The sequence below is a fragment of the Oryzias melastigma genome, linkage group LG19, assembly GCF_002922805.2.
Source record: "Oryzias melastigma strain HK-1 linkage group LG19, ASM292280v2, whole genome shotgun sequence".
Taxonomy (NCBI): domain Eukaryota; kingdom Metazoa; phylum Chordata; class Actinopteri; order Beloniformes; family Adrianichthyidae; genus Oryzias; species Oryzias melastigma.
In genome coordinates, this window is record NC_050530.1 from 567,528 (window position 1) to 594,251 (window position 26,724).

Here is a 26,724-nt window from a genome sequence, read left to right on the forward strand (position 1 = left end):
TGATAACAGGTGTGGACACCTTTTGTTGTTCATGTTTACTCCCAGTGATACGGTTCTTTTATTTTGAAAAATACAATTTTAATGTATTTATTTTCATAATTTTAGGAAACATTTGTTGTTTTTAGGAGCATTAATTTCTTTACTTGGTTAAAACTCTTCTAAAAAGACATTTTCAGGTGAATTTTAGGTGTGCAGAGACCTTTACTCGTCCAGGTTTGCTCCTTATGTCACGGTTCGCCTCACTTGGAGTTGACACGTTTTTTTTTTTAATCTTAAGCAACCTCAGTCTGCTTCAGGATTGGCTGATAGGTTGTGATTGACGTGACCACCACCGAACCACTGCTCGTTCCGTCTGTTCCAGGCAGAAGTGAGTGCTGGCTCCTGATTGGCTGCTGGCGTTTGTGGGGGCGGGTTCTGTTAAGTAACTTCTCGAGTGGCGATTTTATTCACTCCAGTTAAAATCCTGCAGCTCTCCGTTGGAGCCTCCGGGATTCTGTAATTATCGGCGTGATTTTAATCATTTTATATTCGATTTCTGTTTGAATTGTTGCACTTTACTTTTTAAAACTTTAAAAAATGACAACCGAAATCCCGGAGATCTTCAGGGCTCTGCTCGAGCACCCCTTCACTCTGCCAAACTTTGAGGATAATGGTGAGTTTTCTGCGCAGATTCATGGATTTTGTTTTAGAAAATGCCATAAAAATAAAGCGAAAGTTAATGTTTATGCAAACCCCCGGGCGCCTGTTACGCAATGCCTGTCAGCTGAGCCGCACGCGCGCAGTGTGCGGGGTTGAACGGACTTTGACTGATCCCAAAGTTTACGCATGTTTGCGGATTTTCTCCTGATTTAACCGCTTTGAACTTTAAGAACTTTAGTGCGTAAAATGGTGTTTATGGAGCAGCGCGCGCGTGACCAGAACTTTCTGTCCTGGACGCTCCAGCATGCCAGGGATGTTAGAAACGCCTTTCGAAAGTATGTTGCTGAGCACTTTGGGGGCGTTTTGAATGTATTTCCAACCCCCAAAGATACGCAGACGTTTATTCTGAAGAGCAAAAATTTAAACGAAAGTCTGAATTTTGGAGGAAATCTTCTGCTGGATCTCCTGAAGGAGGTTTTGGAGCTTTCTCACGTCATCATTTGGCGTTTTTATGACCTTTCCGGTTCAGTCTGGACGACAAGCCCCTGAATCACGTGACTTCTGTATTGGGCCCATTTAACAAGATTAAATCCCTTTAATTTCATTACTGAAATTATCATAAATCACTTTAAACCCTGTTTTTGATCAATATTAACCATTTTTATTTTAAATCAAATTGACATCACATTTAATTTGTTAAAAACTGATTTCATTTCTTTTGTTTAACCAATATTTTGTAGTATATTGTTTATATCAACACTTTTTGAAGCTAAAGTGTATTTATTATTAAAAAATATTATTTTAGTCTTTTCTTTAATAAATTGTGCAAAAAATGTGAATTCTGGATCAATACATTCTGATTTTTACTTAGGAAATTTTTAATGAATTATGAACTGCTCATTTTTTCATTTGGTTATCAATAATTATGTGTATCAGAATCTGAAAAAAAATCTGAAAGCATTGTTTTGACAGAAAACACCAACAGGAAGCAGTTTGTTCTGTTTCTCATAGAAATGATTTGTTGATCTGAGTCGTTTTGAGGATTTGGTGACCTCTAGCGGTCAGACTGCAGATTGCAGCTGAACTGTGAGAAGTCCTCACTAAACGGCAGTAATTGATGGTTTGACTGTAAGGTTTAAAATTGGAGACATGTTTATGACCTGGCAACTGGTTCAGAAAATTGATGGTTTATGAACTAATGAAATGTAGATTTTAATGTACATCCTGCTTTGAATGCTTGAAATGTTTTGAGTAAAACATAAAGAATTGACGACAGTTCCTCGACTTTTATTCTAACTCCTCAGTTTAATATATTTAGAACATTTTTGAATGATCTAAGAGGATTCCATTTTGTGGCTATCCAACCGGTTCCAAGTTTTGGTCGCTGTGCATTCAGTTTACTGTGAGGTTATATGTAATACCAGAACACACGACTTCCTTTCTCTCTCAGTTATTGTGGGTTAGAGGTAGTTAGGTTCATGTATTTTGGAATGATTTGAGAGCATAGTTAAATCAGAAATTTTATAATTTAACTTTAATATGATTACAGGGAAAAAATTTACTCTGCAAAATAAAGTGTTTACTTATTTTTTTAATCTTATCTGGCAACCCAGGGTGTGATTGAAAACTGCAAATAGCAACAGAACATTTTATTTTTAATTCAGCATCAGTTGCAAATTTTTCTCACATTTTAGGAAAGTAATACTTATAAATATTGCAGAGGTTTTCTGCAGAAGCTACAGGTGGTTGTGATTGTTTTGGAACTAAAATCTGCTATAGTTTAGGTTTTTTGTACGAGACGGGCTGTTGGGGTGAATCTGTATCATCAGTGTTCTGTGGTCAGCTCATGTTCTTTTTTATTTTGTGTAGCTGACTGATGGTTAATCTTTACTGGTAATGTTGTTTTTTTATAGTATATTTTGCGTCAATAAGCATAATCTTTTTAAGTTTTAAAACTAGGATTTATGTTTTCTTAAAGTCCCATTCTTATCTGTGTCTCAGTGGTCTTTTAATTATTATGATGCATCATTTTTAGAATAGTTTCTGCAGAGCGGCAGGAGTTCATCGGATATTCACCTCTGTGTTGTGGCGTCTAGTAAGCCTGCACTCATTTCCCATCATCCCTTTGTTTACATGCTCTCCTGCTAGCTCACAGCCTCTTGGAACCTAAACACGACATGACCTTTGCTGCATTTTTCATAACCTTTTTCAAACTAAAATTTTTGTGTCTGCTCATGAATCAGCAAAATTTGAATAAATAAATATCCAGAAAATAGATTTTAATAGTTAATAATATATGTATAAATGCCACGTGAAAACACCCAATTATCCAAATGTGCTCATCGGCTTAAGAAGACAGGATGTGTGCTTATTACTGCCTCAGATCGAGTTGACATCCTGCTGTTATTATAACAGGAATTATTCATTTCTTGGTTGAAAATGAGAGTTTTAAGGCTTTAAATGTGTGCGACGAGAACATGGAGATCTTTGTCCTTGCCTGGTGTCCTCAGGAATCCTAACATTTAAGGTGTGAACCTGCAGACCAGGCCCTGCTCCCCGTCCTGACATTGTGAGGAGACAGCAGATATGTAAGCGCAGCTGCTGCACGTTTGTGAGCGCGTGAGCAGGTCCCCAAACAGAACCGACTACATCTGGTTCAACACTAAATAGACCCGCTTTGTTCTCGGGCGCCATTCCCGCTGACTTTACTGTGCTGGTGTTGCTGTTTATAAATAAATATAGTCTTAAAGGACTCATTCCATCTATATGTGGATGTACTTACACGCTATATGAACAGACTGTGCTGTGGAGTCACGTTTTGCTTGTAAAAAGATATGTAACTCGGTCAACCAATGAGAACGCAGATAGGTGTGATTGTCACCGCCCACTCCAGAGATGTTTATCCTATTCATGAGGTGGAATCCTAACACGCATGCGCCGACTGTGCACGAGAGGCTGTTTTTTCTAAGAAGAAGGCGCGGTTTGATCCGAACATCAAACAAAAAAATCTAAAGCGCGTGAATTTCCCGGGGAAGTGAGTCGGTGAAGTTTTCTTTAGAGGCACGAGCGTCTGAGTGACACTTCACGGAGGATTCGTGTCACGGGGACCGTCGACGTTACCGAGCGAGCGGGGCGACTGCTGAGTCTGCGTCTTCGGCCGAAGCTGCGGTCGGTCGATAACGGAAGCAACAACAACAACAAGCGGGGAGAAAATGTCCGAAAAGTCTGTTTTTATCAGGCTGGAACCGGGCGCGGAGGCGACGGGCGTCTTCCCGGTGGTTCTAAAGAAAATAATGGAAATGCCTCCGCCGAACATACTGGACGGCGATGATGGTGAGAGCCCGAGCGGACACGTTTGAGGGAAAAAAACATATATTTAAACACAAAATAAATTATACGAAGCTAACTATCTGGTATTTTGTGCTTAAATATACAAAAACAAAACTTGGTATTCATCCGCGGGGCAAATTAGGTCCTTTTGTTCGGATGGAGGGGACCGATATCTAGACTATTCTAGACACGCCCACTTTAACACGTCATCAGTACATTTATCTGTACAGGAAAGATGGCACAAAAAAAGATGGCACAAAAAATTGGAATAACAGTACTGTGCAATTAAAAAATAACTTTTTTTCTGAAAAAGAAAACGATCGATCATAAACTACGGTGCTGAATTGGGGCCAATATTATTTGAAACCCAAATGGAACAAATCGGAAAAAAATATTGGTGTTTGGCCAAAAAAATAAGAAAGTCAGAAACTTTTTGCTGTTCTAAAATAAACTTAATTATTTTCAGCATCAAATGCTCAATTTTTATAGGTTTCAAAACTTAAACATCAAAACTTTTTATTCAGTTTTTACTTTCAACTGTTTTTTTTTTCTTCGAAATTTTTACATTTGAAAACAAGAAAAAAAGAGATTTGAAAGTGTAAAAAAGAGTTTAGTCAAAGTTTAGTTGAGCCAAAAGTTTTAAACATTTTACTTTTTTTCTTTTGGCCAAACCAATTTTTTTTTTTAATTTTTAAATTTGGGTTTCAAATAATATTTGCCTTAGTTTAGCTCCATACATATACAGAAATAAAAGAAAAATAGACGAAGCATAAAAAAATAAAGAAAAAAATTAATTTATTAGAAAAAATATACATTTATTTAATTTTTTGTGGTTTTAAACACGTATTTAAAGATTTTAGGCTATGTTTTGGAAATATCTCCTACCATAAAATATATTTTATTATCAAAAGCGATGGAATATTTGATTAATAATGCACAGATTTAACTTTCTTTTGGTTGTTTGGCATTTTAAAAAAACTATGTTTTTGAGCTGTTTTTTAACACTTTATCTCCAGTGTTAATGTTATTGTCTTTTCAACAAAATTTCATCATATTAAGAATCTGTGAAAAAACGTTTAAAAATGTAGTTTTGTTGTTGAAGTATTGTCAGTGTTGTTTTAGGTTAAAGGAAAACTTTAATTGAAATGGTTTAAAGGTTTTATTTCAGTGTGTGATCTCTGAAAACACCTTAGGAGTTTAACCTTGAGACTCAGGTGAAGACAATTTATTTTTACTCCCCAGAACACATTTTTCTCTAATCGTTTTCTTTGTTCCGACATTCTTTCAGACACCGACAAGGAGAAGCTCGGCCTCGGAGAGAACGCCGACCTGGGCGGAGGAGGGAGCGACATGGGGCCTTCGGCCGCGCTGACCCCCGCCATCTGGGACAAGACCATTCCCTACGATGGCGAGACCTTCCACCTGGAGTACATGGACCTGGAGGAGTTCCTCATGGAGAACGGGATCCCCACCTCGCCCGACGAGGACGCGGAGGAAGTCAACGTGGTAGAGAAAGCGAAGGTCACGGCTTCCTCGCAGTCCAAGGTTGCCAAGCCGGCGAAAGGGTCTCCGGTGACTCTGATGCCCATTCAGGAGCTGGACAAGTGTGACGACGAAGTGGTGATCATCAACAAGACGGACGCAGACGCCACGTGTGACGTTATAACAGGTGAGCTGTTAACGGGAGGATGTTTAACCGGTAAGATCACTTTTACGTCAAGACTAAAATGCAGACGAAATGGTGTCAGTTATTTGGTGCCACAAAACCGTAAATATATCAGGATGCTGTCAGAAATAGAAGCGTTGAAATGTTGAAATTAGGTTAAAATTAACTAGGTGCACCTTAGTTTTAGTATTTAAAGTCTTAAAAGCATTGTATTTGAAAATAATACCTTTAAAAAAAGTATTGAATTTTGATATCTGGGCCTTAAAAGTTGTGCAGGTTCTTGTTGAAAGTCTGATTTTTTTTGACAATTATTTTTAACTAAATAAGAGAAATAAACAGAACAAATCATCATGCACCACCGGTTTAAAAAAGAAGAGATAATGCACTAAAGCAGGGGTGTGATGTTGGTTGAATCATGAAGAGAAAAAAATATAAGGATGTTGAAGAAAAAGAAGTTTCTAGTCCACATGTGACGAAATATAGTTTTATGGAAGTTTTATGGAGAGTAAAATATTGAAAGTAATTTAGGTTTAAGTTGATTTATTCTGGAATAATCTTCCTGCCTTTTTATTATTTATAATTATGTTAAAAAGTTACAGTTTTAAAGCTGTAAAAATTGAATTCTTTTACTTTTTTGGCTAATTTGGGCTATTTTGGAATCAAACAATATTTCAGCTACATGTTAGCTGTTTTGGCTATTTGGCTTTTTTCATTTGTTTTGGGTATTTTGAAGTTTAGCTATTTTTTTCAGCTATATGCTAGTTTTTTTGGCTAACATATTGTTTTATTCTTTTGCTTTTTAGGCTAATTTAGCATTTAGCTAATATTTTTCCTGGCTATCAGCTCCAGCGTTTTTAGCTATCAATTTAAGCATCTTCAGCTACCAGCACTAGCACTATCACAGGTAATGTTATATATCTAGTTAATAATTGTGTTAAAAAAGTTATGGTTTTTAGAGTGTTCAACAAATGTTTATCCTGTTCGACCTAAGGTGTGTTTTGGATTTTGGCCCGTTGTGCGTTTGAGTTTGACTCTCGTGTTCTAGCCCATTCCTGTGGCGAGTTTTGGTTATTTAAAGAAATGACCGCAATATGCAATTCTGCCACTAGGGGGAGCAAAGAAAACGCAAGACAGGCATAACAAAAGATTAGACTACTAGGTTGGTTGAGGCATTTTTTCCAACTGAGAAAAAAAAAAAGTTGTTATTTCGTTATAAGTTGTTATTTCGTTATATGTTGTTATTTCGCTGTCATGTTACTGATCCGACCCACTTAGATCCGATGGGTTGAAAAAGAAGCTACAGTTCTGATCCTAAAATGTGAAATAGGTCTTAATGTTTAATATGCATGACCTTCAAAAGGTCATAAAAACACTGAAATGTGAAACGTCCTGACGAGCGGATTTCCTCCCTCAGAGGTCACCACCTCCAAGGACAGAGTGACGCCCGACCCGATAAACCCGGACGAGATCGAGATCGATGTGAACTACGACCCCGACCCCACAGACCTGGTGCTGTCCAGCGTTCCTGGAGGGGAGCTGTTCGACCCGCGCAAGCACAAGTTCAGCGAGGAGGAGCTGAAGCCGCAGCCCATGATCAAGAAGGCCAAGAAGGTGTTTGTGCCCGAGGAGCAGAAGGTACGCTGGGGGAGGAGCCAGAGCCCGTCTCTTTCAGGCAGCTTCTGCTTTTGTGGTTGGCAGTTCAAGCACTTCCTGTTCCACTTTTATAGTTACATAAAATGAGCAGAGCGAGCTGCAACAGGAAGAATGTGAATTCATGAACAGAAGTGTGCATGGAGAGAACCTTCTTGCATCTCACGGTGACTCAGCAGTCTGGAGGGCTTTTGTCTGGCGGAGCGCCACACGGCTGAGCTCTGATTCCCCCCTGATAAAAACCACACCCCCCCCCTCTCTGTGTCTGCTCCCTCAGGACGAAAAATACTGGCAGAGGAGGAAGAAGAACAACATGGCGGCTAAACGCTCGCGGGACGCCCGCAGGCTGAAAGAAAACCAAATCACGGTTCGGGCCGCTTTCTTAGAGCGGGAGAACGCGGCGCTGAGGTCGGAGGTCGCCGAGCTGCGGAAGGAGTGCGGCCGATACAAGAACGTCGTGGGTCACTACGAGGCCAAGTTTGGAACCCTGTAAGAGACCAGGACAAAGAAATTAGAGGCGGAGTTAGAGGGCGGAGGGGCGGGGACTCCAGAGAATTAAAAAATATCCATGTTTAAAGCCCTGAAATGAAGCCCCGCCCCTTCCTGTCCCTGTCATTCATCCTTGTTCTCTTCTCTTTCAAGTGCGGTGCCAGATGACGAGTAGGCAGCCGCCGGTTTGTTCATTTATTCTGGTCGATGAATAAATAAGTCATTGGTGTTCGTGGGAAGACGGCGAGGAGGAAGAGAAGACCGTTGCCATGGAGACGCAGCGGCTTGTTAGGATATCACTTTTTCTGTTGTTTTTTGCTGAGAGGAATGTGAGGATGTTTATTTGTACGCCACGGATGGTGTGATGCTTTTATTTTGAAAGGACTTTGACTTCAGTTTCACATATCAGATTGTACGACGCTCTTTCTTGTAACTTTTAGACTGTGACCTTTCCAATAAGCTTCTTCAGGGGATTCAAAGCTGTCTGTCTGCTACAGCGACCACGACCGGAGCCGCACTTCTGGGAGTCCGTCTGTTAGAAGTTGTAGAGTCAAACGCATGAGCTGTAAATACTTTATTTTCCAGTTTTTAATCAGAAATGTGTTCTTTGATACCAATAATCCTCCTGCCTCTTTCATCCTGGTGCCTCAGTTTTATTTTGTATATGTATAAAAGAGGGGGGGGGGTGTCTGCTCTAAGTGTCTTTTCGTCTGACGCCATTTCAACGCAGCGTGTCGACTTGGCGGTTAGCGGGAGCCGCTGAGGACGAGCGACGGCTTCAGCGTCGGCTGGTCAAGAAGGGAAAGCTGCTTTTCTTCTGAGGCTGTGCTTCCATCCACGTTTTACTCTTATCTTCTAGGATTGTTGTGGGAATACTCCACAGAAACCGTTTGTTTGAATAACGCATTACAGACTATTACAACAATAAGCTAACTTTTCCTAAATATTTCTGAAACCGAGGCCGCATCCGCCTCCTCTCTGGAACAGGTCAGTTTTGTTATCTTCCTAGTTTTTGTAAAGAAACTTTTTTTGTTTTCTGAGTGCGTCTGTGTACATAAATGTAATAAAAGAAACGTTTGGCAGAAACGGAAATAAAATATTGATATTCAAAGATTTTAAGTGTTTGTTGGTTTCTCTGCAGAAATCCTTTTATTTACAAATTCTCAACCAATTAAACAAAAGCAATAATACTCCCACCACCGTGCTTTATATAGGTTTGTCTTTTTTTTCACTTTTTGTGTTTAGAAATACATTAATAATCTGTTTTGCTGATTTTCATATTAATATGATACAGTTCACATACTGTAATATTTTAAGTAATGGGTTACATGGATTCTCAAACAGAAGCTCCAACAATTGTTCTGTCTCTCTTCAGTTTGGCCACTAGGTGGCGATCGTGCCACAGCATTACACCTTATTCCAGAGGAAGAAATTACAAGAAAAAAACTGAATTCAGACCACTAATGGTTAATTTAAAAATATGTCCTTCAAACAGTTTGAAAAATTAATGTCTGAGTTTATAAAGATGTTCATCAAGTCCTCGAGGGCCGACGTCCTACTGGTTTTCCAGAAATCCTGCCTCATCTGCTGCTGATTACCTGGATCAGGTGTGTTTGGCCAATAAGGAGCTTCAAAGGCAGGTTGGTTGGAAAACATGTAGGACACCGGCCCTTGAGGCCTGGAGTTCGACACCTGTGGTTTAGGTCGACTGAGCGTTAGCATTAGCCCTCCTATGGGAAATCCCATTATACATTAGAGTCAAGCTAGCAGACTTTAGCTTTATGGGTCAGATCAGAAAAGCCTAAATTAGCTAAAACAACTAGCATGTACCCAAAATATTAGCTAAACTCCAAAACAGCCTAAAAAATCTTAGTAAATACCAAAACAATCCAAAAAGCTAGCAGAATGCTAACACCCTGAACAGGTCGCCAGTCTGTCACAGGGCCTCAATCACACCCATTCACTCTCACATTCACACCTAGGGGCAATTTAGAGTCACCAGTTAACCTATGAAGCATGTTTTTGGACGGTGGGAGGAAGCCGGAGTCCCCGGTGAAAACCCACGCATGCACGGGGAGAACATGCAAACTCCACACAGAAAGGTCCCAGCCGGGAGTCAAACCGGGGCCTTCTCGCTGTGAGGCAAGAGCGCTAACCACTGCGCCATTATTCCAGAATAAATCAACTTAAATAACTTTTAGTGTTTTACTCTCAATAAAAATATATTTTGTCAAAATTATACAAGTAAGAAATGAGCACAAGATAACATTGGACAATTCATAATAATAAAATAAAATGATCTGGAGGGCCGGATCCGGCCCCCGGGCCTTGACTTTGACACGTGCGTTAGATTGATCTCTACCTTTAATGGTTGATTATTGATCTATTAATTTCTAAAAGTCAGAATTATACTTATGTGAACTATTTCCTCACTTTTCATCAATTAAAAAGCTGATTTTATTGTCAGAAAATATAAAAATTTGCTTAAATGAATCTGAAAGTTGCAGATTTTTAAAGCTGCTGTTTGACTGAACCCTAAAATGTTTTTAATCACAAGTTTTTATATATATATTTTTCTTCTTTGTACTAAATTTAATCTCAATTTAAATTTAATATTGAGAAAATAAGAAAAACAAACAAATCTGCAACTGAAACTCTAAGATCTGAAGCTGCTCAGAACATCAGGTGGATTTTAGGAATCAAAGTAAAACGATTTTCTTTAATGTAGAAAAGGTGAGAACACGTTTATGTGAACTAGATCTTCTTAACAGGTTTTCTTTGAAGAACAGAAAGAAGAATCACAAAGACTGAGGTACAAAAGTGAGTTTTATTCACAATTCAAAACAGTTTTCTTGGAGGTTTGGGAACAAAAATGAAAAGTTAAAGACTTGGGTTTCTTCTTCACCTCTTCTTAAAGCCGTACTTCTTCCTCTCGTAAAACAGATCGGTTTTGGAGCTGCCCAAGTTCACGATTTTCGGACATCCGTCGCGCTGCAGAAAAACAGAGCAAAGACGTGAAAACGGCTTCATTGGATTGAACGGCGGTTTCGGAGCCGGGAGACTCACGTCTTTCTCCTGAATGGTGCACTCTTTGCAGTAGTAGGCGTCAGACACTCCGGGACCGCCACAGATCACGCAGCGTCCCTGATAGGAGCCGTAGTTACACTCGTCGCAGATGCGCACCAGCGTGCACGGCCTCACGTACGAATCACAGATGACACACTTTCCATCGCCTGACAGGAGCAGACCAACGACAGGCTGGTTAATCTCTTCCATCATTTAACACCATTAAAGTCATTAAAACACACCTCTATGATATTAGAAAGACAAACGACATCAAGACACTGAAGCTCTTTTCCTGCTTGTTAGTTTCTTACTGAGGTAAAATTAACCTCCTAACACACAGACTTTACAGGCTGGATCAGGAGCGTCAAACTCAATCGCACAAGAGGCCAAAATCCAAAACACACCTGAGGTCGAACAGGATCAACATTTATTGAATAGTCTAAAACTAAGATGTAAAAAATTTAAAACAGAAACTTTTAACATAATTATGAACTACATATATATATATATATATATATATATATATATATATATATGCTAGTGTGACTGCTGTTAGCTGAATTTTGCCACTGAACATTCTAGTGCTGATAGCTGAAATCACTGAAGCTAATAGCAGAAAACAGTGAATGCAAGTCCAAAATAGTTTAAAAAAACTAAACAGCTGAAACAACTAAAATGTAGCTAAAAAATAACAAAAATTCAAAATAGCCTAAAAAACAGAAAAGAAGATAAAGTTAGCAAAAAACAGCTAGCATGTAAATATTAGCCTAACTCCAAAATAGCATTAAAAACAGAAAAAAGCCCAAATTAGCCAAACAGCTAGCATGCAGCTGAAATATTAGCTAAACTCCAAAATAGCCTAAAGAATCTTAGTAAATGCCAAAATAGTCCAAAAAGTTAGTAGAATGCCAATTTTTAAAACTTTAACTTTTTAACATAATTATAAATAATAAAATGTCAGGAATATTATTAGTATAGTAGGAATTGGAATAGTATTTTCCCCAGAAAGAGCTTTTATTCTGAAATTAAAAGTGCTTTCACAGATGGTCAGCAATTCCATGATGCACCGCGGTTAATATTTATCCTAAAGACAAGAGATCATCTTTTTTTATGTTGATTTAATAAAAAAAAACATGGCTTTGAGATGTTGTTTTATTATTTACGAATATTAACTATAAACTGATAACATCAGGCACTCTTATTTACGTTTAGTTAACAAATTAATATAAAAAAATACTTACATTTTTCGCAAAGTCTCCCGATAGCTGTTGATAAAAAACAGATGATTAATATAAGGGTAGTTTGCACTGTTTAAAATACATCTTTTAAATAAATATTAATAATAAAAGCTGAACATTTAGCAATGTAGAAGTAAAACACAGATAGAGGCTAGCACCATGCTAACAGTTCCATTGAACCTCCATGCCGTACATGCTAACCGAGCGTTAAATCATCAGAAGTAAACCACGAATCGTTCAAATTACCTTCGATATAGTTTTAGGTTTTCGATACTAAACAAATAATTACGTTCAAACTTACCAACTCCGGCTTGTTTTCTACAAAAGATCAAATCTGGATGATGTTTAGCCATGTTAGCTAACGACAAGCAAACGCTGCTCCGGCTCTTCTTCTTGCTTGTGTGTGGAAGCTAAAAGCAGCTAACGGCTAAACACTGACACCTACTGGACACACGTATGAACTCATTTTTCAAAATGTCACGCAAACATGCCAAAAATAATTAAAGGAAAATTAAACAAATAAGGAAAATGCTTGAAAAATATTATTTTGTTTAGTAATAACCTATGTAAATTATATTCGTACATTCTAGATTTAAATAATTTGTTTTAAATATGTAAAAACCTAAAAGATTTTTGCTTTAAGTGACATTATCTGTTTCATTTTTCCAAACATATTCTGAATACCTGCACCAGATATTTTAGTATGATAGTCATTTTATAAATAAAGGACTTCAACAGCTTAAGCAAGAAAATTAGTTATTGACTTAGTATTTTAATCCCGGTTTAATATATCAAACATCCCACGAAGTTTAGGTTTTATTTTGGATTTATGGTGAATTTTTCCACATACATTTATTTATTTATCTATTTATTTATTAATGAATAGTAAAATAAGCTCTTTGGTGTGCAATTCATGTTCTTACTTAAGAGATGCATTTTTTCTGGTAACATGCAGCGTTTTGATGGTCAGAAAATGACAAAGACTGTAAAAAGAAGTTGCTTCATTACATTTTTATTATCGATTTATAAACAAGGCACATTTCAGTCACATTCCTCTTTTTTAAATCAAGCAATGATGATTGACTGATTACCAAACATTTTGCAAATGTAAACTATTTGTCCATATATTTGATTCCACACACACAATGCAAACATTGCTTTAAAAAAATCTAGTAAAAATTCGTTTAAAAATGAACGTTTTGCTATTTCAATCAGCTGAAGTGAAGACACATATATTTTATGTGTCTGACACTAAACTTTCATTAACTCATTCCTTTTAGCTATAAGTCTCTTTATTTAAAACGTTTTGTCTTAATTTTGTTTTTATGAGCATTTTTTAATTTTATTGCACGTCAGTAAAATAAATGTAAGAAATACCGTAGTAACAACTGTTTCTGTGAAATTTCTGCTGTATTTCCGATGTGTTTCCACTAGAGGGCAGCAGTAAATACTACACCAGATATCAAAATCAAAGAAGAAGAGAGGAGGTTTTAAACTTCTGTGACGTCACACCCGCTCTCACATCTTTGTCAGTGAACAAAATGGCATCTTACTGTCTTACCGTCGCACGGCTCCAGGTAAGAGCCTAAAAACGGTGTTTTTTAAATGACATTTGTCACGCGGCGAAGTTCTGATGTGTATTAATGGATTGTAAACCCGCGGTACCGGGTTCCGGGCTAACTAATGGACTGAGAGCTAACGGATGAGCGCCGAAGTTTTTCCTAGCTAGCTGGTCAGGTCATCGTGTCCCTCACGCACCCAGAAGACGAGAACCAGCCCGACCCCAGCTGTTTATTGCCCTGTCACGTCTCTACTTTTACTATATTATCTAAAATCTTATCTGTTGTGGAGTGAAACCGGTCTGTGAAGGTTTAACGATGCAGTTTTGGTTCAGATTAACAAGGTTAACCGCAAGGTTAGAGCTCGGAGCGGCTGGACAGGAGCTGGAGCGGCTATTTCTGGGGGAAAAAACTGGACTTAGTGACTAAAGCTGTCAATGACACACTTGATGACGTCTTTAAGACTACAGTCAGGTGTCTAAAATGTAAATATTGGATTGAACTTCGGTACATATATGTGAACTGGTTGGATAAACAGAAATACATGTTTGTTTTGATCCCTTCAGCCAAAAACTAAACATTTCTGACAAGATCTGATTCACAGCATTAAATCAGGGGAAAAAAATCACGGGATTTGGACTCATCTGTCAGATCATACTTTAGGCAGGGGTGTCAAACTCAATCACACAGGGGCCAAAATGCAAAACACACCTTATGCCACAGGATAAACATTTATTGAACACTCTAAAAATACATTTTAAAACTTTAAAACCATAACGTTTTAACATAATTATGAACTAGATAAATAGCATTACCAGTGATAATGATAGTGTGAATGCTGTAAGGTGAATTTATCCGCTGAAGATGCTAGTGCAGGTAGTTGAAGATGCTTAAATTGATAGCTAAAAACGTAGAAGCTTATTGCTGAAATCACTGAAGCTAATAGCTGAAAACGCTGAAGTTGATAGCCTAAAAAACCCCTTAAAAACTTAGGTTAGTCAAAACAGCTAAGATGTAGTTGAAATATTAGCCAAACACCAAAATGGACAAAAAAAAAAAAAGAAAACAAACAGAATAAAGCCTAAATTAGCCAAAAAAGCTAGCATGTAACTGAATATTAGCTAAACTGCAATATAGCCTAAAAAACCGAAAAAAGCGTAAATTAGAATAAAAATTAGCTAAACCCCAAAACAGACAAGAAAAAAAAACGTTAGCGAAAACAGCTAGCATGTAGCTAAAAATACTAGCTAAATGCCAATATACCCTAAAAATCTTAGTAAATACCAAACTATTCCAAAAAGCTAGCAGAATGCTAACTTTTAAAACTTTAAACCTCTAACGTTTTAACATAAATATGAATAATACTTCAATATTTTTCTCTCCATAAAAAAATTATTTTATTAAAATTACACAAGTTAGAAATAAGCACAAGATAACATTGGACCATTAATTACAATAAAATAAAATGATCTGGAGGGCCGGATAGAATTACTCGGAGGGCCAGATCCGGCCCCCGGGCCTTGACTTTGACACATGTGCTCTAACGGGTCTACAAAGAGTTCAGTTACGTAATTGCAGGGCGTTATAACTTTATGTTTGGGGTTGTTTCCCAGAATTCCCTTCTTTCCCTGTAATTATTGACTATGAAAACTGTAAAGTTTAGTTTCCCCAGAGAAAGTCGGCAGGAGACTCCCAGGATTCCCTCTGTTGGAGTAGACATTTGTGAGGGAGGGGGGGTGCTGACACATGACACCTGAGCTGGTCTGCAGGGTCTCCTTTTGTTTGCCTGCTCTGAACAGCCGGTCATGCTGTCCTCAGGTGGTTCTGGGCCATGGCGTCCGGCGTTTGCACGTGGCAGCAGCCTACAGAGCCAAAGTGGCGATGAGCCGCTTTGAGCCCACCTCCTACGTCAGCTATGACAAGCTCCAGTCTAATGTTGAAATTGTGCGGAAAAGGTGAGTGTTTCTCTCCTACTTCCCCCTTTATGTTCACGTGTGACGCCGTCTGGAATTCCCTCTGAAACCTCAGTGCTTCTCCTCAGGCTCAACCGGCCGCTCACCCTCTCAGAAAAGATCGTGTACGGCCACCTGGACGATCCCCACAACCAGGACATCGACCGCGGCCGCACCTACCTGAGACTCCGCCCCGACCGCGTGGCCATGCAGGACGCCACGGCGCAGATGGCCATGCTGCAGTTCATCAGCAGCGGGCTGCCGAGGGTGGCCGTTCCCTCCACCATCCACTGCGACCATCTGATCGAAGCGCAGACCGGCGGCGTGAAAGACTTAGCCAGAGCAAAGGTGAGGATTGTGATTATGAAAATAAACCTTTAAGTGCCCTGTCCTGACCCGCCCTCACTGGCTGAGCGGCTGCTACACGCCCCTCCCCCTCTGCCTCGCTGGTCAGATCTTCACTTTTTCAAAATGGCGACTTTTCTGTTGTTTTTTTTCCATAGCAACCATATATGTTTTTGGTTGTCTGGAGGTAATGAACAGGTTGATGTTATTTTTAGAAGAATCAGTGAAAGTAAATATTTGAATTTCCTTAGCAACAGAGGTTTTTTGTTAACCACGCCCATATTGCTTATAGGTTAATATTGTATGTCATATCATTTTGTTCAGCTTAAGCCAAGGATTCATGTTTGACAGGGTTCTCAAACTCACTTTACCCTGGGACAAATGAGGGCGGAGCCTGGCTGAGGCTGGGCCGTATGGGGTTCCGATTGTGCCATAAATATGTCTTTGGTCCATTGTCTGTGCCTACTGAACACGTTTATTGAATCATATTGTTCATGTCTCTGTACTACCAAACAAAATCTTCTGCGTGTCCTGTGAAACGTCATGAGCTAACGACGGTAGCAACTGTTGCTAAGGACTTTTCTGAGATTCAACAACAATAGCAAATATAAATATAAAGAAAGCTGAAACATCACAAATAAAACACACAACTATCATCAGAGAAGCGTGGACATGCAGGAGATATTGCTTAGTAGACACTGAACTTTCATATTAAGGCGGGGCTGCAAATATGAACTTGGGGGCCGCTAGTTTGAGATGTACAGCATTTTAGAATATTCCGGGAAAAAAATATGTGAGCAACATTTTTCCCGAGTGGCTTTCCAATGATGCTGCAGGAGTTGGGAGGCGGTTCTTTGAAAACCCCAAGAGGAGTTTAAGTATGGTCTCTTCCTGAGGTCAAAGGCCAACCAAACTTTACTTGTGGTTGTAAACTTAAGCTGATGGCATGAGGGAAATTTCATAAAAATCGCTTGAACAGGAGTTTTATTTTCTCATATTGTGCAAAAATTGGAAAATTAGCAAATATCAAACGAGGGCTGCCACGATTAGTCGACTAATCGACTATTTAAATAGTCTAATGTAACAGTCGATTAGTCGTTACTTTATATTATATGGAGTCAGAGTGTAGTAAAGTTGAAAGTTATTTTGGTATTCTGCTAGATTTTTGGACTATTTTGGCATTTATTAGGTTTTTTTATGTTATTTTGGGGTCGAGCTAATTTTTCAGCTACATGCTAGCTGTTTTGGCTAAACTGGGCTTTTTTTAGATTATTTTGGAGTTTAACTAATACAGTATTTCAGTTCCCTGCTAGCTGTTTTGGCTAACTTGGGCTATTTGGAGTTTAGCTGGCTATCTATCAGCTTCAGCGTTTTCAGCTAAGCATCTTGAGCGACAGAATTCAGCTTACGGCGTTCACACGAGCATCATCGCAGGTAATGATATATAGGTGGTTTTCAGTTAGCTTAAAGCTAATGATAGTTAGGATTTGTGCTTTACATCCAATTTGCACATGATCCAATTAGTCGACTAATCAGAAAAATTAATCTATGATTGGTTGAGTACTAAAATGATCGTTTGTGGCAGCCTTATATCACACTTTGCCATAAAATGTCCATTGTAGCCATCCCATAATAATGTCAAACTTCCTTTGGATATCCCTGACTCGTGTGTTTTGGTTTCGTTTGTGGATTTATAAATATTTAGTTTTGGTCCCATTCATTTTTTAAGGTTTTCTTCCGCTGTGATGCTGTTAGTCTTTAGGGAGGGGTCGTTCACAAAGCCTAGAATTCATTTGAGTTTTTGAGTTTGTGCCGACGCTCAAATTGTTGCTCAAAGGAGCAGAAATAAAGGAGAATTGTGAAAACATTCTGGTGCTGCAGGACAGAAAAACCTCCAAGAATCTCCCTAAAAGACGGATGTTTTTGACAGGAAGTGAATGAAGAGGTCTACAACTTCCTGTCCAGCGCCGGAGCAAAGTACGGAGTTGGTTTCTGGAAACCCGGTTCTGGAATCATCCATCAGGTGTGACTCTGATCTCTCTCCGCATGAACCGATTCAGTGACAGTCTCAAAAATGGAGGATCGTTCTCCGCAGATCATCCTGGAGAACTACGCCTACCCCGGAGTGATGCTCATCGGCACAGACTCCCACACGCCAAACGGGGGCGGGCTTGGCGCCATCTGCATCGGAGTGGGCGGAGCTGATGCTGTGGACGTCATGGCGGGAATTCCCTGGGAGCTGAAATGTCCCAAAGTTGGTGCAACTTTAAGAAAAACTTCTGTTTTTGTTCTGTTTCGTCGTTGGCGAGTTTCTCGATTACTTTGAAGGAATGACCTTCAGCCAGGAGGACGGCGGTCCGCCAGAAGCAGAAAAAGCATCCAAATTTGTCCTTTTTTATCGCGCTCCAGGTGATCGGTGTGAAGCTGACCGGCAGCCTCTCCGGCTGGACGTCTCCTAAAGACGTCATATTGAAGGTGGCCGGCATCCTGACGGTGAAGGGAGGAACCGGAGCCATCGTGGAGTACCACGGACCCGGAGTCGACTCCATTTCCTGCACAGGTCAGGAGTTACATTCTGATTTTAAGGTTAAACAGTAAAAAAAGCCATTTTCAAATGTAAACAGGAATAAATCCGTCTTATTTTGGAAGGTTGAGTTGCATTTCCTGTCTGCATCAATTCAGATAAGAGGTTAAACAGCAGGAGGTCAGACCAGGTCAGACGGCTTTTTGGTTTACTCTTTAACTTTACGAGAAACTCCTGCGGCGACTCTGAAGTGTCTAAGCGTTTGAGATGAACTTCAGCCTCTTCAGCTCCTGTTGGTTTGTTTGCTAGTTAGCAGGTTATCGCCCGGGGGCCGGATCCGGCCCTCTGAGTAATTCTATCAGCCCTCCAGATCATTTGATTTTATTGTTATTAATGACCCGATGTTATCCTGCTCTCATTTCTAACTTGTATAATTTTGACAAAATATATTTTTATGGAGAGTAAAATATTGAAAGTTATTTAAGGTTTAAGTTGATTTATTCTGGAATAATATTCCTGCCTTTTTATTATTCATAATTATGTTAAAAAGTTATGGTTTCAAACTTTTAAAAATGAGCATTCTGCTAACGTTTTAGACCATTTAGGCATTTACTGAGATTTTTGGGCGTTTAGCTAATACTTCAGCCATATACTAGCTATTTTGGCTAATTTCTGTTTTTTTCAGGTTTTTAGGCTATTTTGGAGCTTAGATATTTTTTCAGCTGCATGCTAGCAGTTTTGGCTAACCTAAGCCTTTTATGTTTATTTGGCATCTAGATAATATTTTAGCTGGCTATCAGCTTCAGCATTTTCAACCATCAGCTCCAACGATTTTAGCTATCTCTTTCAGTATCTTTAGCTACCAGCACTACAATCTTCAGCGGCCAAATTTATCTTCCAGCATTCTCACTAGCATTATCACATGTAATGCTATATACCTAGTTCATAATTATGTTAAAAAATTACAGTTTAAAGTGGTAAAAATGTAGTTTTAGAGTGTTTAATAAATATTTATCCGGTTCAGCCGCGACCTGAGGTGTGTTTTGGATTTTGGTCTCTTGTTTGATTGAGTTTGACCCCCCTGATTTATCCACAAATCAGCAAACCTTTATTCTACAAAAAAACAACACAGGATTTTCTATTTTAACTAAAAACTGCATCATCATGACTTAAAAACGAGTTGAAACCCTTAAAGCTCTCAAACACACGAGTGAATCTCCGTTTCTCCCTTTTCTGCGTCTGCTGGGCAGGAATGGCCACCATCTGTAACATGGGAGCCGAGATTGGCGCCACCACCTCCGTGTTCCCGTACAACCACCGCATGAGGACGTACCTGGAGAAGACTGGCCGTGGAGGTACGCTGCTTTATAAACCACAAACCGCGTTCATATCAAGGAGAAACGTTTTTCTGAAACAGCCGAATTATTTAGCTTCAGTTTTCCCAAAAAAATCTGCTTTACCATTAATGTGGTCCAATTAGAAACAAATTCCAGAAACCAGAAAACTTTCTCTTATTGAATCTTCATTCTCTGTTAAACTTCTGCTTCAACTCTAGATTTAAATGTGAAATAGATTTTCCTTTAAAGCAGTTTTTCAGAATAAAACTTCCTTCAGAATAAGATAAAGCAAACAGGTCCTCTACCAGCAGGTTGTGGATGGCTGTGAGATCCGAGCCTCCTTCTGGAAAAGGTTTTTAGTTCTTCGTGATGCGTTTTGTTGCAGCGATCGCTGAGTTGTCTGAGAAGCACAAAGACCTGCTGGTTCCAGACGAAGGCTGCGAGTACGACCAGCTCATCGAACTCAATCTGGACGAGGTTTGTGTTCTAGAGAATATCTGGAATCATTGGAACAAAAATTCAAGAAAATATTTAAGAAAATATCAGAAAAAGACAAATATTGTGAGTTTAGCTGGGATTTTAACTGAATTTGGTTAAGAGAGTTTGATAGATTATTGGAATAAATCAAACTTCAATGGACTCTATGAACATGTTGCTTCCACATTCGATGTAGAGCGTTCAGTCTTAGTGGAACGTTGTTTTTACATGAATATATGAGTCTTTAATGTTTACTAGATCTCAGCTGAAGCTTCTTTTTTTTTAACAAGATAATAAAAAAGTGCTAAAGCGTCTGTGATTAATTCATAATTATTAAAACCCTAATTAAAATAAGTCTTTTCCATGGAAAAATGCCTGTTTTTTCTTTTTGTCATGAAATAGATTGTAAATAAAGTTTTCTTTTACATGAGATAGCTTTCCATGCTATGAAATCAATGCAGATGGAATTTTGTCTGAATTAAATAGTAGAAGCAGAAAAATCAAACATGGCGGCACCAGCTGCTTCATTCTCCTCAGAAGTTGCTAAAAGCGTCTTCATCTTCTCTAAAGTGGTCTCCTCTCTGCAGCTGAAGCCCCACATCAACGGACCCTTCACCCCGGACCTGGCCCACCCCGTGTCGGAGGTCGGCGCCGTGGCCAAACAGAACGGCTGGCCTCTGGAGGTCAAAGTTGGTGAGAACCCCAAACAGAAGAGCGTCTGGGTTTACGCGGCGTGCGGTCGATCAGGATCCGTTTCCTCCCGCAGGTCTGATCGGCAGCTGCACCAACTCCAGCTACGAGGACATGGGCCGCGCCGCCTCTCTGGCCAAGCAGGCTCTGGACAAAGGCCTGAAGTGCAAAGCCCAGTTCACCGTCACGCCCGGCTCCGAGCAGATCCGCGCCACCATCGAGAGAGACGGATACGTGAGTGCCGCAGAAACGTGAAGCGTCTGTCTGACAGCACAATGAAGGGAACCTCTTCCTGCAGGCCAAGATCCTCAGCGACGTCGGCGGCGTGGTGTTGGCGAACGCCTGCGGGCCCTGCATCGGCCAGTGGGACAGGTATCTGCGCAGCTTCCGGTCGCATGACTCCGCCTCTGACGGCGAGCTCACCGGCTGTTTGTGCTCTCAGGCGCGACGTGAAGAAGGGAGAGAAGAACACCATCGTTACGTCCTTCAACAGGAACTTCACCGCCAGGAACGACGCCAACCCCGCCACGCACGCCTTCGTCACGTCTCCTGAGGTGAGTCCACGCCAACCCCCCTGCCAAACACGTCTCTGCTTCACCACCAAACCACGCCCTCTCCGTCACAGATCGTCACCGCCCTCGCCATCGCCGGCACCTTGGACTTCAACCCTGAGACCGATTACCTCACAGCCTCCAACGGAGAGAAGTTCAAGCTGGACCCCCCCAACGGGGACGAGCTCCCCGCCCGCGACTTCGACCCCGGCCAGGACACCTACCAGCACCCGCCCGCCGACGGCAGCGGCCTCGCCGTCAACGTCAGCCCGTCCAGCAACCGGCTGCAGCTGCTGGAGCCCTTCGACAAGTGGAGCGGCGGCGACCTGGAGGACATGCAGATCCTCATCAAGGTGAGTCCAGGCGACGCGCACGGCTCGGGCGTCCGCCGCCATGCGCCAACGTCGGCTCCTGTCCCTGCAGGTGAAGGGGAAGTGCACCACCGACCACATCAGCGCCGCGGGGCCGTGGCTCAAGTTCCGCGGTCACCTGGACAACATCTCCAACAACATGCTGATCGCTGCCGTCAACAGCGAGAACGACGGCGTCAACAAGATCAAGAACCACCTGACGGGAGAGTACGGAGGAGTCCCCGACGTGGCCCGCCACTACAAGGTGAGGGTCCATGTCATCAGAGAGGAGGGCTACTGTCAGACGAGAACGACAGAACCAGGAGCGTTTTTAGATCTTAGTCCCAAAGATAAAAGCGATCAGTTGGATTTGAGCTTTTATGATGTCACAAATCAAAAGCCCAACATCAGTGATGACCTCCTGTTCTCTGCAGGCCAACGGGCTGTCGTGGGTCGTGGTCGGGGACGACAACTACGGCGAGGGCTCCAGCAGAGAGCACGCGGCGCTGGAGCCCCGGCACCTGGGAGGCAGAGCCATCATCGTCAAGAGTTTTGCTCGGATTCACGGTACGGCCCACTTCCTGTAGTTCACGGTTCGATGGTGAAGTCTCCCCCTAAAGACGCGCTCTAACCGCCCCGTTTCAGAAACCAACCTGAAGAAGCAGGGCCTGCTGCCGCTCACGTTCTCCAACCCCTCAGACTACGACCGGATCCGCCCCGATGACAAGATCTCCATCCGAGGACTCAAAACCTTCACTCCAGGAAAGGTCGGTGTTCTCGCCGGGAGGAACCGATCCGCTAACGCGAGGAGTCAAACTCGATCGGACAAGGAGCCAAAATCCAAAACACACCTTAGGTCGCAGGTTATTCAACACTCTAAAACTAAAGTTTTACCACTTTAAAACTGTAATTTTTTAACATAATTATGAACTAGATATATAGCATTACCTACAATAATGCTATAGTGAATGCTGGAAGCTGAATGTGGCCACTAAAGATGCTGAAGTTGATAGTCAGCTAAATTTTAGCCAAAACTGTTAGCATGTAGCTGAAAAAAAAGTTTAAAAATAGCCTAAAAAAACAGAAAAAAAGCCTAAATTAGCCAAAACAGCTAGCATGTGGCTAAAATATTAGCTAAACTTCCGTATACAATAAGATTATATAACCTTATCACTCTGTAATAGATAATTAATCAACGGACTGGTAACAGACCGACGGCCTTAAATTGTACACTGCTCATATTCCACTCAGTGCAGTATCCACACTTTGTTTTTCTTTATTGAATCCATTCTTTTAATCTACTGTAAATAATGTTTATCTTTATATCTTTATTTTTCTGTAAATGTCTAATTCTGCAACAGCCAAATTTCCCAGCTTGGGATGAATAAAGTATTTCTATTCTATTTTATTCTATACTTAACTCCCAAATTTACTATAAAAAAACTGAAAAAAGCCTAAATTAACCAAATCAGCTAACATGTAGCTGATTTTTAGCTAAACTCCAAAATAGCCAAAAAGCTAGCAGATTGTTAATTTAAAAAAAACGTAAAAATAACTTTCAACATAATTATGAATAATAAAAAATCAGGAATATTATTCCAGAATAAATCAACTTAAACCTTAAATAACTTTTAATATTTTACTCTCCGTAAAAATATATTTTGTCAAAATTATACAAGTTAGAAATAAGATAACATCTGGTCATTAATAACAATAAAACAAAACCATCTGGAGGGCCGAATAGAACTGCCCAGAGGGCCGGATCCGGCCCCCGGGCCTCGACTTTGACACATGCGCTCCAACATGACAGATTCCGCTTCAACCTGCCTTTCTCCGCAGCCTCTGACGGCGGTGGTGAAGCACAGCGACGGCAGCGAGGAGACGCTGCAGCTCAACCACAGCTTCAACGAGACGCAGATCGAGTGGTTCCGCGCCGGCTCCGCCCTCAACAGGATGAAGGAGCTCCAGCGCCACTGAGGAAGACTCCGAATGTAAAACGGTTTCATTAGGTTGAAGCTTAGACTGACGTAGGAACAAATTAGGAATATTTCTGAGCTTCAAGCTAACATCGACGCTGCCTGTTCTTCGGTTCGATCTTCATTCATCATTTAACGTGATCCTGAGCTGCTCTCTCAAACGAGACGATCGGTTCCACGCTCGGTTCTGAAAACTCAAAGGAGGCGCCGAATATGAGCCCTCCTCTCTACCAAAATCTGCTTCATTCAGTTATCAGGCAGCATCTCTGGATCGGATTTAATCTGAGGTTCTAACTTGGAGCCCTCTAGTGGCTGTAGCGCGGTACTGCAGGTAGCAGAACCAAAATTCTCCTCTAAAAGCAACAATCAGCTGATATCTGTCAGTACTAAATATTCAAAAAAATTACTTGATCTCTAAAAATGATGTGTATTTCTGACAGAAAGCATTAATGGTCATTTATCCATTTCTTTCCTGCGTTAAAGGTTATTTTCTTTGCATTTCTTCTTAACAAATGGACCCATATTTTAGTTTTGATTCATTTTTGTTTCTCCTCAATCGTTCCGTACAAGATCGAACACTTCCATTCTTTATTTATTTTTCTGCAGTCAGTCTGAACGCTTCTTCTGCTCATTTGATTCACTTTTAATGTCAAACCCTTTTTTGTGGGGTGAAATGCCATTTTTGAAAGAAATGATGCTGTTTGTTCCAAAGGAGAGGATTGTCGAGGAGCACAAATGGAGGAAATCGGTTTTTATCTGTTAAAGAACTATAAAGGTTCTTTTTCTCGTCACCGCCCATCGTAATGCAACAGATGACGGCTGCAGCCGCGGCGCCTTTCAAAACCACTTTGTGTAAAGTGTCTGTGTGCATTTGGATGTTTTTCCTCCCACATAATCGTTTCTGTGTTACAGAAGTTCTGATGGGTTGTAAAATAAAAAATCACTGATCTTATCTGGTTGCATTTGTTGTTGCTTTTCACCAAATAACTGTTAAAAATATAAATTTGAAGAAGCTCCCGAGTAAATTCAGTGTAGACAGATCAAAAAATGATGAAGTTTTTAGCCAAAATCCACAAACCTGAGTCGTTTTCTAGGACATAGTTTCTGCAGAGCGGCTGGAGTTCATTAGAAATTCACCTCTGAACTGCAGAGTAAGCCTGCCCTCATTACCCATCATCCTTTTGTTTACATAGTCTCACATTCCAACTTCACATTACCGGTGATCCAGATTCCAGCTCAGATGAGGAAAACGAAGATGTTCATGGATCAATTTGACTGTATCAGAATGGGGCGCAGCTTGAAGCATGTGGTCTTGAAGGTGCAGCTTCTGTGTCACACCTAAAATCTTTTTCCAACTGCGTTTTTGAATCTGCTCTTTCCACCATCAGCCAAGGAGGCTGAAAGTCCCGTACAAGGAAAGCAGAATACATTAAATAGTCATCCAAAGCATAAAATACTTCAAACTGATTTAAAACTTTAATAAGGGGCGCCGCTCAGTGGACGCTTCCGCAGGAAACCTTGAACTGTCTTGTTCTTGGTTGTACTGAAAAACAATGAATTTCCCCCCAGGGGATTAATAAAGTATCTTGATTGATTGAAAACAGATTAAAACTAACATAAAGGCACAATAATGGCGTAAATACTCAGAAATGTCATTATAGACTTAATTTTCTTTATTAATGTTCTATACCAGGAGTGTCAAACTGAATCACATAAGGGGACAAAATTCAAAACACCTCTGAGGAGGTCACCGGCTGAACAGGATAAACGTTTATTGAACTCTAAAACTACATTAAATACATAAACTACAAATACAAGTACATATACTTTAAAACCGTAACTTTTTAGCATTATTATGAACTAGAAAGCTAAACTTAGCTGCTGAAGATGCTAAAGTCACAGAAGCTGATAGCCAACTAAAATATGAGCTAAATCAGAATTAGCCTAAAAAACTAAAAGCAAATAAATAAATAAATAAATATGTTACCCAAAACAGCTAGCATGTAGCTGGAAAAATTGCTAAACTCCAAAATAGCCTAAAAATTCTTAGTAAATGTCAAAATAGTCCAAAAAGCTAGCAGAATGATAATTTTTTAGAAAGTTTATTAAAATACATAAAAATACTTTTTGAATTAGTTTTTTTAAGCTTGTATGTGTAAAATGACGAATTATTGTAATTATTACACACATTTACAATCCTTTACTATCATTTATGAGGTAAACATCAAATAAATCCCGTAAATAAGTGTTCTGTCAGAACAAAGCCTGGACTGTTGGGTTGTTTTGACCCCTCCCTCCCATCCCGCCTCGAGCTCCGCATCCACGAGACTCCCGGATCCGTCCACGTCTCCGCCTTCAAACGGACGATCCGGTTCGGATCAGCAGGCGGCGGCTCTGCCCTGTGACCGTAAGTGACCCGTTCGTCCGCGCGGTTCGAGCCTGCCGGTGAACGGAGCATCCTTCCCGCCTCGAGTGAGTGTCACGGAGGAATGTTCTGGAAAGACCCGCCCGCGGAGCCGGGGGTTCCGAACCGAGTCGTTTTGTGAGCTGTTTTCGGGTTTCGGGTCGGAACCATCTCTTGATGAACGTCTCGTGTTAAAGTTGGAGGTTTTTTCTGATTTAGAGGACGCGTTCCTCCTGCTGATGCTCCTCAAGGAGGCGCGTGGCCTTTTGTCTCCTCCTCAGACCTCCTTCCTCCTCCTTCTTCCTCCTCCTCCTATTTCCATCCCGCCATCAAATCCGGACTATAAATTGTTCCGTTTGTCAAGTTTCTGGATCCTTTATGGTGTTTGCTGTCAGTCCATCCTCTGATGTTTGAGTTCATCCTCAGCATCAGGACCACTTCCCCAAACCAGCAGCTCCGCCACAAACTCGGCAAATTTTCT

General features: G+C 40.6%; 4 protein-coding genes across 5 annotated transcripts in view; 3 read left to right on the plus strand and 1 right to left on the minus strand.

Annotated features, from left to right (window-relative positions):
* Positions 1-571: 571 nt before the first annotated feature.
* tefa (TEF transcription factor, PAR bZIP family member a) lies at positions 572-8,888 on the plus strand (the record flags this gene model as incomplete). The annotated part of the gene is given in 5 exon segments (XM_024285307.2): positions 572-652; positions 5,258-5,638; positions 7,050-7,270; positions 7,563-7,774; positions 7,928-8,888. Coding segments are annotated over 5 exon segments (912 nt in total). The 3' UTR covers positions 7,950-8,888.
* A 1,694-nt stretch (positions 8,889-10,582) lies between these two features.
* Positions 10,583-12,538, minus strand: phf5a (PHD finger protein 5A). Its single transcript, XM_024285192.2, has 4 exons — positions 12,380-12,538; positions 12,082-12,105; positions 10,841-11,007; positions 10,583-10,765 (listed from the first exon to the last, which is right to left on the minus strand). Exons 1-4 carry the CDS (start codon positions 12,429-12,431, stop codon positions 10,676-10,678), a joined length of 333 nt encoding a protein of 110 aa, XP_024140960.1. The 5' UTR covers positions 12,432-12,538; the 3' UTR covers positions 10,583-10,675.
* Positions 12,539-13,527: 989 nt separating this feature from the next.
* On the plus strand, positions 13,528-24,791 carry aco2 (aconitase 2, mitochondrial). The gene is made up of 17 exons (XM_024285175.1): positions 13,528-13,655; positions 15,456-15,592; positions 15,679-15,937; positions 17,865-17,957; positions 18,030-18,188; positions 18,344-18,494; positions 19,709-19,813; positions 20,181-20,272; positions 20,860-20,965; positions 21,039-21,196; positions 21,261-21,334; positions 21,405-21,516; positions 21,588-21,866; positions 21,937-22,128; positions 22,298-22,430; positions 22,509-22,630; positions 23,703-24,791. Exons 1-17 carry the CDS (start codon positions 13,620-13,622, stop codon positions 23,838-23,840), a joined length of 2,346 nt encoding a protein of 781 aa, XP_024140943.1. The 5' UTR covers positions 13,528-13,619; the 3' UTR covers positions 23,841-24,791.
* Positions 24,792-26,115: 1,324 nt separating this feature from the next.
* Positions 26,116-26,724, plus strand: part of csdc2a (cold shock domain containing C2, RNA binding a) — a 10,466-nt gene continuing 9,857 nt past the window's right edge. Inside the window, exon 1 of one of the 2 annotated variants that reach the window (XM_024284631.2) lies at positions 26,116-26,246. The gene's annotated coding sequence lies outside the window, so the exon portion shown is untranslated. Of the gene's footprint in view, positions 26,312-26,724 lie in introns of both variants that reach the window. The other variant, XM_024284632.2, reaches the window with a different exon arrangement.

What these genes read in the sequence shown, in the direction of transcription:
- phf5a (XM_024285192.2), bottom strand. Translation starts at nt 12,431, where the DNA reads ATGGCTAAACATCATCCAGATTTGATCTTTTGTAGAAAACAAGCCGGA. An exon ending in CGGGAGACTTTGCGAAAAAT is followed by an intron (nt 11,008 to 12,081) that starts GTAAGTATTTTT and finishes TGCTCCTGTCAG; the next exon opens with GCGATGGAAAGTGTGTCATC. An exon ending in GCACCATTCAGGAGAAAGAC is followed by an intron (nt 10,766 to 10,840) that starts GTGAGTCTCCCG and finishes GTTTTTCTGCAG; the next exon opens with CGCGACGGATGTCCGAAAAT.
- aco2 (XM_024285175.1), top strand. Translation starts at nt 13,620, where the DNA reads ATGGCATCTTACTGTCTTACCGTCGCACGGCTCCAG. An exon ending in TCGAACTCAATCTGGACGAG is followed by an intron (nt 20,273 to 20,859) that starts GTTTGTGTTCTA and finishes TCCTCTCTGCAG; the next exon opens with CTGAAGCCCCACATCAACGG. An exon ending in CCATCGAGAGAGACGGATAC is followed by an intron (nt 21,197 to 21,260) that starts GTGAGTGCCGCA and finishes CTCTTCCTGCAG; the next exon opens with GCCAAGATCCTCAGCGACGT.